This window comes from Syngnathus typhle, linkage group LG3 (genome assembly GCF_033458585.1).
Source record: "Syngnathus typhle isolate RoL2023-S1 ecotype Sweden linkage group LG3, RoL_Styp_1.0, whole genome shotgun sequence".
Taxonomy (NCBI): Eukaryota; Metazoa; Chordata; class Actinopteri; order Syngnathiformes; family Syngnathidae; genus Syngnathus; species Syngnathus typhle.
In genome coordinates, this window is record NC_083740.1 from 23091906 (window position 1) to 23104887 (window position 12982).

Below are 12982 nucleotides of genomic sequence, written 5' to 3' on the forward strand. Positions count from 1 at the left end.
AGCATTACTAAACTTCATACACTTCATACACTTTACGACACTTTACCACTATTTTATCTTCTTTTTGTAAATATTCATAGCTTATATTTTTAGTTTTACTACAATTGCTGTTATTTTTCCATATTTTTCTTTTTATATTGTATTCTATTTTTTATGCCAGAGGACTACGGTCCAGAAGTCTCTTTTTGCACCTTTATCCCCCAACTTGTACCTTCCTGTAAATCGAGCTGTTGTTACATGCAGTTTCTCACACGTGAGATTAATAAAGTTCCTCTTATCTTATCTTATCAGAGCAGAGCTTTAACTCACAAACACCTGGTGACGAGGAAACACTGTCATGCTGCCGGGTTTTGTAGATTGTTTTGTTTTGTCCTGTCCCTCGCGTTATCACTTCCTGTTCTATTTTGTACAGATCATGGGTCCTTCCCCTGCACGACCGGCCACTTGATCTCCCTGTGATGATAACTACGTGCACCTGTGTCGCCCGCCCTGATTGTCTGCATCTGTGTCCTCCCCCTTCTGTGTGTGTATTTACCCTGCGTCTTCCCCTCGTCTCGTGCCAGTGCGTCTTGCTAGCCATGATCACCAGCGACTCCATAGCCACAGCTATTCCCCGTGCTTTGCCCAAGCAATTTTGCCTTCGTTTTCCCCTCGTGTGGAGGCGATTTTTGTTTGCTGTTCTCAGCCATTTTTTCCTCGTGTTGAGGCGCTTTGGTTTATCCCCTTTTTCCCTTGTGTTGAGGCGCTTTTGTTTATGCCCTTTTTTCCTCGTGTTGAGGCACTTTTGTTTTTGCCCTTTTTCACTCATCGTGAGGCGTCTTTTGTTCTTGGAGCGGTCGTCCGCGAAGGAAATAAACTCCTTGAATTCTTGAACTCTGCATTCGAGTCCTCTCCCTGCTCTGAGCCTGACAAACACTTCCTTTAAGTCCACCTTAAGAACTTTAAAAGTTAAAATTAGTCTCAAACAGGTGCATCAATGTCCTTGAGCATCCTACATTGTTTGAGAATGGTCGCTAGTTTCAATCCCTGCTTTGTACGAATTATTTTCAAAATGCTTTTTTTTTTTTACGACTAACTTTAGAAACTCCCCTTCATTTTCAGTGGGTACAGTGTTGTTGGTCTCCCTTTTTTTGCTAGTGCATCACAGTCTGGAGTAAAATTTGGCTGAAAGTCTGCTCACACACGTAGGTTGAGCCAAATTGTACACTGTTTTTCAAACACTCGGCACTCAGTGTCGAACCTTCTTTTCCTTGGGCCACTTATTAAAATGGAAGGATTCCAGGGGAAGGTTTGTGGGTGGCTTTAGCGTAAAACTGTATCTGAAAGCTCAGCGCGCGAATTACGAGAATACTGACGACACAGCCCACACTCGAAGTTCGGCACTTCAGATAATGTGAAACACCACTTCTTTTCTTTTTCTGTTTATTATGGACAATGTCTATTTGTCACACTCCACCTCCTCTAGCACCCTGGTCAGCGCCCCATTCCTGTTTGCATCAGTCACAGCCACACCCTCAGAACAATAAACGCCCGCTGTACTTGTAGCACAACCCGGTGCGACGAGACGATCACACAAAACTGTCGGACAAACCCACATTAAACGACAAAACAAAACACCGTTCGGGAGAGAGAGAGGCCGCTGCGTGTGCACGCGCCGCCATCTTACTTCCGGGCTCTATACATGGGTAAAGGCTTTTTTCCAGCATCGACATGCCATTTTTAGGGTGCATGGGGGCGTATTATACATGGAGAATTACGGTAATAGTTAACAATATAAGTCGCAACTATGAAAAATGCGATCTATAGTCCAGAAAATACGGTATATTTTAATCAGTTTTGTCGACCCTAGATCTGACTAACTCGACCACGCCATCGTCGTCGTCCAGGAACTACCGCCACGCGCAACAGTCCTGATGATGATCAAGATCCTAATGCAGGGGCGGGCAAACATTTTGACTTAATTGGGTTATAAATTTTCACCGGGGGGCTAAACCAGGAGCAGATGGATGTAGTGTTTGTGTGAAGTAATATAAATGACATGTAAAGGTCATTGCATAAAAGGTTTTTGCCTTTAGTACGTAGTAAAGAATGGATATTAATTAAAAAAAGCTTTTTGAAAACAAATGCATTCACAGAATTTAAAAAAATATTTCACCAAAAAACTATATATACTATAATTATAAGTGATTCTCATTAAATACGACAATGTTATTATGAATAACAGTTTCCATCACTTCAATGCCTGCAGGTCAGATTTATGAAAGATGTTTATCTGATGAGACGAAATCACATGAAACGGCAAACATTCTGACTAAATACATCATGTTGAAGAATCAGTGAAAGAATACATCTAAATAAAGTAATAAAGAAATAGAAACGGCAACACGGTGGCGGGTATCTGAAAATCAAAGCTGCCTTGAGTCTACCGACTGGGAAGTTTTCTACAGTGATCATGGCGAGGACATTGACGCCCTCACTGACTGCATCACGGATTACATTAATTTCTGCGTTGAGAGCACAATACCTACTAAGAGGGTGCGTTGCTACTCAAATAACCACCCCTGGATGACCCCCCATCTGAAAGCCCTTATCAACAAGAAGTGGTGGGCTTTTAGACGCGGGGACAGAGAGGAGCAGAAGAGGCTGCAGCATCTGCTCCAGAGGACGATCCGCGAAGCAAAGCGGGAGTACGCCAGGAAGATTGAGGAGGAACTCGCACAGAGGAACGTGCGGGATGTGTGGCGTGGCCTGAGGACTATGTCTGGTTCTGGACGGAGAGCGAGTGGCAGCATTGACGGGGATCAACGCTGGGCGGATGAGCTTAACCAGCACTTCAACTGGTTTGGCCTGTCCCCACTCCCTCTCACCCCCCTGTCCGCTGCCCCCCCCCCCCCCCCCCCCCAGCCTCCCACTGCCTGGATACCTGGATCCACCCCCCCGCCTGCCTCATGGACAATCAACCCACTCCCCCCTGCTTCATGGCCACTTAACACCCTCCCGCCCACCACATGGACAATCACCCATCTCCCTCAATGACTCACCACGGCCTTCAACCTCATCTCAGCCCCCTTCCCTCTCCTTCACTCCTGCTCAGGTGAGGAGAGCGCTGGGGAACCTGAAACAGAGAAAGGCCCCGGGACCGGATGGCATCTCCCCCAGGCTGCTAGGGAGATGTGCTGATGATCTCTGCCATGTTCTGTGCCACCTCCTCAACCTGAGCCTCAGCCTGGCGAAGGTGCCTAGCGCATGTAAGACATCCTCCATCGTCCCAGTTCCCAAAACACCGCACGCCAAGGAACCGGCCCACTTCAGACCCGTCGCCCTCACTTCACACATCATGAAGGTGATGGAACGCTTGGTCCTCAGCCACCTCCGCTCCGTGGTGAGCCCCACTCTGGATCCGCTCCAGTTTGCCTACAAGATCGGCATTGGGGTGGAAGACGCCGTCATCTACCTGCTGCAGCGGACGCTCACCCACCTGGAGTCCGCCGGCAGCGCTGTGAGGGTCATGTTCTTTGACTTCTCCAGTGCCTTCAACACCATCTCGCCGGCCCTGCTACGAGTGAAGTTGCTAGACACTGGAGTGGACCATCACCTCACTGACTGGACCATTGACTACCTCACTAACCGGTCCCAGTACGTGCAACTGCATGGCTGCCGATCAGAGGTGGTAGTCTGCAGCACTGGAGCACCTCAGGGCACAGTCCTGTTCCCATTTCTTTTCACACTGTACACCTCGGACTTCACGTATAACACTGCCATCTGCCATCTCCAGAAGTTCTCCGATGACTCAACTATTGTTGGCTGTATGTCTAAGGGAGGCGAGCTGGAGTACCTGTCGGCCTTCAGCGCCTTTGTGGACTGGTGTGAGCACAATCACCTGTGCTTGAACACCAGTAAGATGAAGGAGCTGGTGATTGACTTTAGGAGAGGAGCACCTCCCCACTCACTGGTGAACATCCAGGGTCAGGACATTGAGGTCGTGGACAGTTTCAGGTACCTGGGGGTTCACCTCAACAATAAACTGAACTGGACTGATCACATGAACGCCGTCTACAAGAAGGGACAGAGCCGCCTCCACCTCCTGAGGAGACTCAGCTCCTTTGGAGTGAGCAGGCCTCTGCTAAAAACCTTTTATGACTCAGTGGTAGCCTCTGCTATCCTCTACGCTGTGGTCTGCTGGGCTCCAAGCAGCACAGAGACGGATAGGAAGAGGCTCAACAAACTGGTTAAGAGGGCCAGCTCTGTGGTGGGATGCCCTCTTGACACTGTTGAGGAGGTGGGCGAGAGGAGGGTGCTAGCCAGGCTAGCATCCATCAGGAACAACCCCTCTCACCCACTGCATCTGACCTTGGAGAACTTGAGCAGCTCCTTCAGTCAGAGACTCAGACTCCCCCCGTGTAAGAAGGAACGCTACCGCAGCTCCTTCATCCCCACCGCAATCAGGCTGTACAATGACAACCTGTAAACACATCCTTCTGTGCAATACTTTTCCCCGTAACGTGCAATTCTTAACCCCAATGTGCAATTTAAGCCCAATGTGCAATATCCTCTGCCACACAATCCATAGATCTATTTCACTTCTATAACCCGTGCACTATTTATTTTTGTTATTAGCATTACTAAACTTCATACACTTCATACACTTTACGACACTTTACCACTATTTTATCTTCTTTTTGTAAATATTCATAGCTTATATTTTTAGTTTTACTACAATTGCTGTTATTTTTCCATATTTTTCTTTTTATATTGTATTCTATTTTTTATGCCAGAGGACTACGGTCCAGAAGTCTCTTTTTGCACCTTTATCCCCCAACTTGTACCTTCCTGTAAATCGAGCTGTTGTTACATGCAGTTTCTCACACGTGAGATTAATAAAGTTCCTCTTATCTTATCTTATCTTATCTTATCAGAGCAGAGCTTTAACTCACAAACACCTGGTGACGAGGAAACACTGTCATGCTGCCGGGTTTTGTAGATTGTTTTGTTTTGTCCTGTCCCTCGCGTTATCACTTCCTGTTCTATTTTGTACAGATCATGGGTCCTTCCCCTGCACGACCGGCCACTTGATCTCCATGTGATGATAACTACGTGCACCTGTGTCGCCCGCCCTGATTGTCTGCATCTGTGTCCTCCCCCTTCTGTGTGTGTATTTACCCTGCGTCTTCCCCTCGTCTCGTGCCAGTGCGTCTTGCTAGCCATGATCACCAGCGACTCCATAGCCACAGCTATTCCCCGTGCTTTGCCCAAGCAATTTTGCCTTCGTTTTCCCCTCGTGTGGAGGCGATTTTTGTTTGCTGTTCTCAGCCATTTTTTCCTCGTGTTGAGGCGCTTTGGTTTATCCCCTTTTTCCCTTGTGTTGAGGCGCTTTTGTTTATGCCCTTTTTTCCTCGTGTTGAGGCACTTTTGTTTTTGCCCTTTTTCACTCATCGTGAGGCGTCTTTTGTTCTTGGAGCGGTCGTCCGCGAAGGAAATAAACTCCTTGAATTCTTGAACTCTGCATTCGAGTCCTCTCCCTGCTCTGAGCCTGACAAACACTTCCTTTAAGTCCACCTTAAGAACTTTAAAAGTTAAAATTAGTCTCAAACAGGTGCATCAATGTCCTTGAGCATCCTACATTGTTTGAGAATGGTCGCTAGTTTCAATCCCTGCTTTGTACGAATTATTTTCAAAATGCTTTTTTTTTTTTTACGACTAACTTTAGAAACTCCCCTTCATTTTCAGTGGGTACAGTGTTGTTGGTCTCCCTTTTTTTGCTAGTGCATCACAGTCTGGAGTAAAATTTGGCTGAAAGTCTGCTCACACACGTAGGTTGAGCCAAATTGTACACTGTTTTTCAAACACTCGGCACTCAGTGTCGAACCTTCTTTTCCTTGGGCCACTTATTAAAATGGAAGGATTCCAGGGGAAGGTTTGTGGGTGGCTTTAGCGTAAAACTGTATCTGAAAGCTCAGCGCGCGAATTACGAGAATACTGACGACACAGCCCACACTCGAAGTTCGGCACTTCAGATAATGTGAAACACCACTTCTTTTCTTTTTCTGTTTATTATGGACAATGTCTATTTGTCACACTCCACCTCCTCTAGCACCCTGGTCAGCGCCCCATTCCTGTTTGCATCAGTCACAGCCACACCCTCAGAACAATAAACGCTCATTGCCTGATACATGTCCCACGTTAATAATCACCACACCTACTGCCGGCTCATTAACTCCCCTATTGAAGCCCCATGCGCCAGTCAGTCCTCTTCAGTTTGTCCCCCGTATGCCACCTGTTTGCCCCTGTGTCTCGTGTCTTGTGCTTGTTACTGTGCTTGCTGTTGCCAATCCTCTATTCCGTCTAACTGACCGACCACACCTGAATGCCGCCAGCCCCGACCGATTGCCCGTCCCCAACTACATTTGAACGCCGCCAGCCCCGGGTGACCGCCTGTTTCTGACTACGTCTTCGCCTCGCCCTCCAGCCACGCTGTTTCAGATCTCCATGTCCCTTTCCCCAATAAACAGTGTGACGCACTTGGTCGTTCTGTCCGATCGTGACAGTACAAACTAATCATTGCCACAACCGACTGCCGGAGGATGGATCGTGTTGTCCGCGCCAAGGGACGGCTGGACGAGCTCTCAGAGGAGGTAAAAAACCTCACACAACTGCTCCATCAGGTGTTCTAGAGTGTTAGAGCCACCGCTCCTGCGTCCACTCCCATTTGTCCGCCCTCCGAAGGACTACTTCTCGTGCCCCCGGTGTCGCGCCTAGGGACTCTGGAACCTAAGGGCGGGACCCTGGAGCGGTTTATCGCTGAAACCCATCAAGTCCGGGCCTTCCTGTCTAATCGCCGGATCCATTTGCCCTCCAGCCCTGGACTTTTTCCACAGAGGGTGCCAAGGTGGGTTACACCATTACCCATCTCACCAGGAGGGATCTCCTCTGGGGCAACACGGAATTCGACCACGAGACTGCTGCCTGCGCCTCCTTGGAGTCATTTGCGCAAGAAATGATCAGTGTTTGACGTGGGTACATACGGTGCCGATGTGTCCCGGGATCGCTTGAAGATCTGTCTTTGTTATTGCATTATTATATTGTTATTGTATTTTCAAGTGGCATGGTGGTACAAGATGATGTATAATTGGGTATCGGATTTGGCCCAGGCACATTAGCTATCCTAAAAGATGGACTAGTTCCAAAGTTTTACCAGGAGATGGTGTTAAAGCTTGACATAGGGGTGACCTGATGGAAACTAACAAATCTAATAAATTAAATTGTTAGCAATTGGGAGGACACGACCTGTTCAAACAGGTAGCAACACACAATTTTGGAATATGATTTTGCTTTGCCATAATTTTAATCTGTAACAGCTTGAGCCATATCATTATATATGTTAAAAAACTACAACTTGAAGGCCCTGCAGCGCATAGTGAACACGGCTGGTAAGATTATTGGTGCTTCACTCCCCTCCTTGAAAGACATTTACATCGCCCATCTCACCCGCAAGGGGACCACGATTGTGAGTGATGTGAGTCACCCCCCCTCACTCTTTGTTTGAGCTTCTGCCCTCTGGGAAGAGGTATAGGAGCCTGCGCTCCCGCACCACCAGACTCAACAACAGCTTCATACTCCAGGCTGTTAGGATCCTGAACTCGCTTCCCCTTTCTGCGTAGCGTCCTGTACTTTTGCACTACGCTTACTGTCTGCTGTATGCACACTGGCTCCGTTTTGCTCCTCTTATTCATTGTGTTATCTGTTTACATGTTATGGGGAGACACAAGAGGTTGTTTGCTATACTGGTGGAGTCGGCTGAAAGAACGAGCAAAACAGGAAAACGCTGCATCCGGCAGCAGAGAACAGTCATGCGCAATGGTTACTGCTTTAAGCAAGGTTGCCAAGATAACCAGTGGTTCCCAGCTGATTTGGAGGAAGTCAGTGAGGTCATACATTCCACACATACCAATGATGTCATCCATTCTACACATACCAAGAATGCCATGCATTCCATGCATTCCAAGGATGCCATGCATACCAGGCAGTAAGATGGCGGCGCGTGCACACGCAGCGGCCTCTCTCTGTCCCGAATGGTGTTTTGTTTTGTCGTTTAATGTGGGTTTGTCCGACAGTTTTGTGTGTTCGTCTCGTCGCACCGGGTTGTGCTACAAGTACAGCGGGCTGGTTCTGCTCGACATCGGCGAAAGCGAGTTTTGTGGCGATCTGGACTTTGAAGCGGGGACATTAAAGGCGCTCGGTCTGCTCCGTCCTGCAGCGTCGGAAGCCGTGTGCAAGGAGGCTGAAGAGGGGCGAGAGCGGGGGCGTCCGGGCCAGGCTGGCGGCCAACCCTGCTCGCCCGGCCGTGCCTTCCTTTCTTCTGGCGAACGTTCGATCGCTGGGCATCAACATGCCTGCTGAGATCAACGAACCGGACAGTGCGCAACTGCTGTGCATCTGGAGCGGCTAGCGTGCTATCGGGCGGACCGGGCCATTGTACGAGGGGGAACATCGCGAGGAGGTGGAATGCGCGAATGGTGCCGGGACTCTGTGGTGGGATGCAAGCACTGCTCGCCTCTGGCGAAGTTTGTGATCTCCAGGCTCTTGGGGTCCTGAACTCTCTCCCCCGTTGTTTACTTGTATGTTACTCGTGTACTGTGTCTCGTCACCGTGGGATGGAGGAAACGTAATTTCGATTTCTTTGTGTGTCTTGGCATGAAGGAATTGACAATAAAGCTGACTCCGACTCCGATTCCATACCAATGAGGTCATGCATTCCTCTCCGATGAGGTAATGCCAGTGGAGCGTTTGAATTCTGACCTTTCACCTACATATTCCTATGAGGTAATGCCAGGAGGAGCTGACGCGCCTATAACAGCTTGGTTCCGGACAGGAAAAGTGCTCTCCCTCGCCAGTACGCTGGCACTGCATACCCGGAGCCAAGAACGCCTTTAGACGAAGATGGATTTTTCATTCTTTTTGAGATTAGAGCAAAATCTACTAAAATTAGTTTCTACAGTCTTTGAATTGGATTTTGTCAATTTTTAAGCTCATAAATAGGCTAGGAGAGAGGACTTCGAGGCAGCAGGAAAGGGAGATGCCATTTTCAAGGCGTGGTGCTCCTCCTGAAGGCCGCCTCAGAATTCAACAGAATTCGATTTTGGAACACAAGAGAACTGATCACTCGACTAGTTCAACGAAATAGCATTTTAGACCATTTGTTTCCTCTTTTGCTTGGTGAGTGGTATTGTTGTTGTTCGAACTATTGAGACTTGTAATTCTTTTTCTTGCTTATTTATTAAATTTCTTCTTAAACCTTAATTTGGTTATCGATTATTTCATATTAACTACGTATGTTGAGCATGGTTTTATATGCAGTAATTAGAACTTAAAATTTTCTTTATTTCCCTATCATAGTCATTATTTAAATCCGTTCAATTCTTCTTTAAGTGCGCACAGCTTTAATCCTTAACATCAGGTATCGTGAGATCTGGTTCGAAGTAGTTATCTTGAACTCAGCTAGGGCGAGTGCACTCTAGTAAATCTACGAATGCCTGCAGTCTTACCAAAGACAGCTAAATTTATCCAAGCGAATACAAGAGCTACAAATCCAAAAGGGGAAGGAGCCGCTGTAAAAAGGGCGCGGTTGCTCCGACATTGGGTCTCGACCTGGTAGTTACTCTGCACTGCCGTAGGGGGGACTTTAAAGGGATTGGCATCCTAGAAAGAATTGAATAATTCTTTCCAAATTGATCTTAGAGGCGGTTAGACTCGGACAAATCTTTTCCCGCCTCGATCTGGAAACTCTCGTCTCCCCATGAGGGCTGCGTTACAGCAGAGGGGTCGAAGGGGAGTTTAACCCTTTAAAACGGAGGGTCGGGTCACATACGTTCGATAAGTGCGGATTTGACAGTATTATTTTATTATAAATAAAGACCTTTGTTACACATGCACATAGATGAGCAAAGTAACAATTTCCTTGATCAGTGCTATCATTGCATTTTTACTGTACACGTGACAAAAATATAGCAAGACTCTTTTTTTTTTAAAGCCACTGACTAGCTTTCGCTGTTTCACTACTTAATCTTTTCTCCTTGTATTTCAGGTGGGTCTTTGTTTATGAAAAGGCTTACCAAGTGCGAGACACAGCAATTGAATCTTCAGTAATGACCAAGGTAAAAGGTTTTGGAGTCTACAATGACAAAGTCATGGATGTTGCAGACTACGTCATGCCAACACAGGTACGAAAAATCTGGTTGATGAAATCCTGTGGTATACATTGGTCATGTGCTCATTTATCTTTTTAGGGTGCTTCTGTCTTCTGCATCATTACCAAACTCATAACAACAGAAAACCAAGTTCAAGGATACTGTCCAGAGGTCAGACCCTGTCAATACTATTGATCTTTCTATAATATTTGAACTGGTTGAAATTAATAAATGGATAATTTGTCCAGTGGAAGATGCCATTTTTCTTATCACAATTTCCCACCCTCACCATTAAGATGACGTTTCGGCGCATGACGGCTGTTGTCTGTACACCACATACCCAACACACACTCCAACCCACCCACAACCCAAAAACATTCATTTTGCTAGATAAATATGTATTTATTGTTATAAAGTCAAAGGTGAAGTTCAAGCAGCCAAGAAAGTAGGACACGATCCGTTCTGCTCTCAAGGTTGGGAGATAACGACATACAGACATGTAAAATAAAATTTACTAAATACAAAGTAGCTCTAATTGTACAAGAGGAGAGCAAAAGAAGAAGATTTTGGAGCAATGGGGCCAAAAAAGTACCCGGCAACTTTGGATTTACTCCTCAATCAGATGGGAACAAATCAGAACACAAATCAGCAGAAAACTATGGACACTCTAAATGGAATGGAAACTCACTTGATTGGATAAGAATTCAAGATGGAAGATGGAATTTCACAAAGGTGAGAATGCCAAAACAGATCAGCTAGACAAGGCGAATGTGGATTTCTGGTTTTCCAAAGCTAAACCAGCATGTTAATTTTCCAACACGTGGCGACAGCTTCCTGGACCTGGTCTACACTCCACATAAAGGAGCTTTCAAAGCCACGCCCCTCCCCCACATTGGACTTTCTGACCATATCACTGTTTTGCTAATGCCCGCATACAGACAAAGAGTGAAAGCATCCAGTCCGGTTCACAAGCGGGTAAAAGTGTGGCCTGAGGGAGCCTTTGATGCTCTTCAAGACTGCTTTGACACAACAGACTGGGAAATGTTTAAGCAGGCAGCCACTTACAACAATCAGACAGACATAGAGGAGTATACAGACTCTGTAACCTCTTACATCACAAAGTGCATTGATGATGTGACCCACACAAAATACATCATCACTCTGGCTAACTGGAAGCCATGTCTGACAGGGGATGTCCTCAGGCTGCTAAGGGCCAGAGACAAAGCCTACAGAGCTGGGGATGAAGCTGGCATGAGAACAGCGAGGGCCAACCTGTCCCCTAGCATCAAGGAAGCGAAAAAGGCATTCACTTGCAAGATAACCGCCCACTTCAAACAGCAGGAACGCACAAAGCCTATGGCAGGGCATTCAGACCATTACGGACTACAAGCCCTCGCCGCAGAGCTGTGAGGGCAACATCCCTCTGCTCAACGATCTGAACCGCTTCTTCACTCGCTTTGACGGTCAGAACAGCACTTGCCCGCTGAAGACCCCTCCCCCTCCGCACGAGCAGCCCCTGTGCCTCTCTACCGATTGCGTGATGAGGACACTTGCTGCTATCAACACCCGTAAGGCGGCAGGCCCAGACAACATCCCAAGTCGAGCGCTCAGGGACTGCGCTGAGGAGTTTAAGGATGTCTTCACAGACATCTTTAACACTTCCCTGCAGCAAGCCATCGTCCCATCATGTTTCAAGGCTGCCACCATCATACCTGTGCCGAAGGAAACTGCTCCATCCTGCTTCAATGACTACCGCCCCGTGGCACTGACACCCAACACCATGAAGTGCTTTGAGCGGCTTGTCATGACACACATCAGATCCATTCTCCCCTCACCCTTGACCCCTTCCAGTTTGCTTACCGAGCCAAATGGCCCTCACCCACCTGGAAAAAAGAGACTTGTATGTGAGATTGCTGTTTGTGGACTTCAGTTCTGCATTCGACACCATTGTACCACAGCGACTTATCTGCAAACTCGACAAACTGGGACTCAGTACCTACCTCTGCAACTGGCTATTGGACTTCCTCTGCCAGAGGCCTCAAGTAGTACATGTTGGGGACAATATCTCATGGGTGACGAGACTCAATACAGGTCAGAAGTCGATCTTCTGACCACGTGGTGCAGGGACAACAACCTCTTGCTGAACGTCAGCAAGACCAAGGAGATTGTTGTTGACTTCCGGAAGGGTCACACTCAACACCTGCCACTGACCATCGATGGTGCTGTGGTGGAGAGAGTGAGCAGCACCAGATTCGTGGCGGTGCACATCAATGAAGACCTCTCCTGGACCACCAACACTGCATCACTGGCAAAGAAAGCTCAGCGCCGCCTGTACGTCCTGCGGAAACTCAGGCGAGCAAGTGCTCCACCGGCCATCATGACCACATTCTACGGTGGCACCATTGAGAGCGTCCTCTCCAGTTGTATCGCTGTGTGGGGTGGAGGCTGCACTGAATACAACATGAAGGCCCTGCAGCGCATAGTGAACACAGCTGGTAGAATTATTGGTGCTTCACTCCCCTCCGTGAAGGACATTTACACCTCCCATCTCACCCGCAAGGCGACCATGATTGTGATGGATGTGAGTCACCCCGCTCACACTTTTTTTGATCTACTGCCCTCTGGGAAGAGGAACAGAATCCTGCGCTCCCGCACCACCAGACTCACCAACAGCTTCATACTCCAGGCTGTTAGGATCCTGAACTCTCTCCCCCCTCCCCCCCCGGCTGCATAACGTCCTGGCCTTTTGGGCCACGTTGGCTGCCTCTCACTACTCCTCCTGTACTTTTGCGCTATAT

The 12982-nt window shown here is 47.7% G+C and overlaps 1 protein-coding gene across 1 annotated transcript in view; it reads left to right on the forward strand.

Annotated features, from left to right (window-relative positions):
* Positions 1-12982, forward strand: part of LOC133151192 (P2X purinoceptor 3-like) — a 133942-nt gene that overhangs the window by 19278 nt on the left and 101682 nt on the right. Inside the window, exons 2-5 of the mRNA XM_061273998.1 lie at positions 6757-6886; positions 9190-9213; positions 10082-10217; positions 10284-10355. Of these exons, the coding sequence (XP_061129982.1) occupies positions 6757-6886; positions 9190-9213; positions 10082-10217; positions 10284-10355 (362 nt within the window). The remainder of the gene's footprint in view (positions 1-6756; positions 6887-9189; positions 9214-10081; positions 10218-10283; positions 10356-12982) is intronic.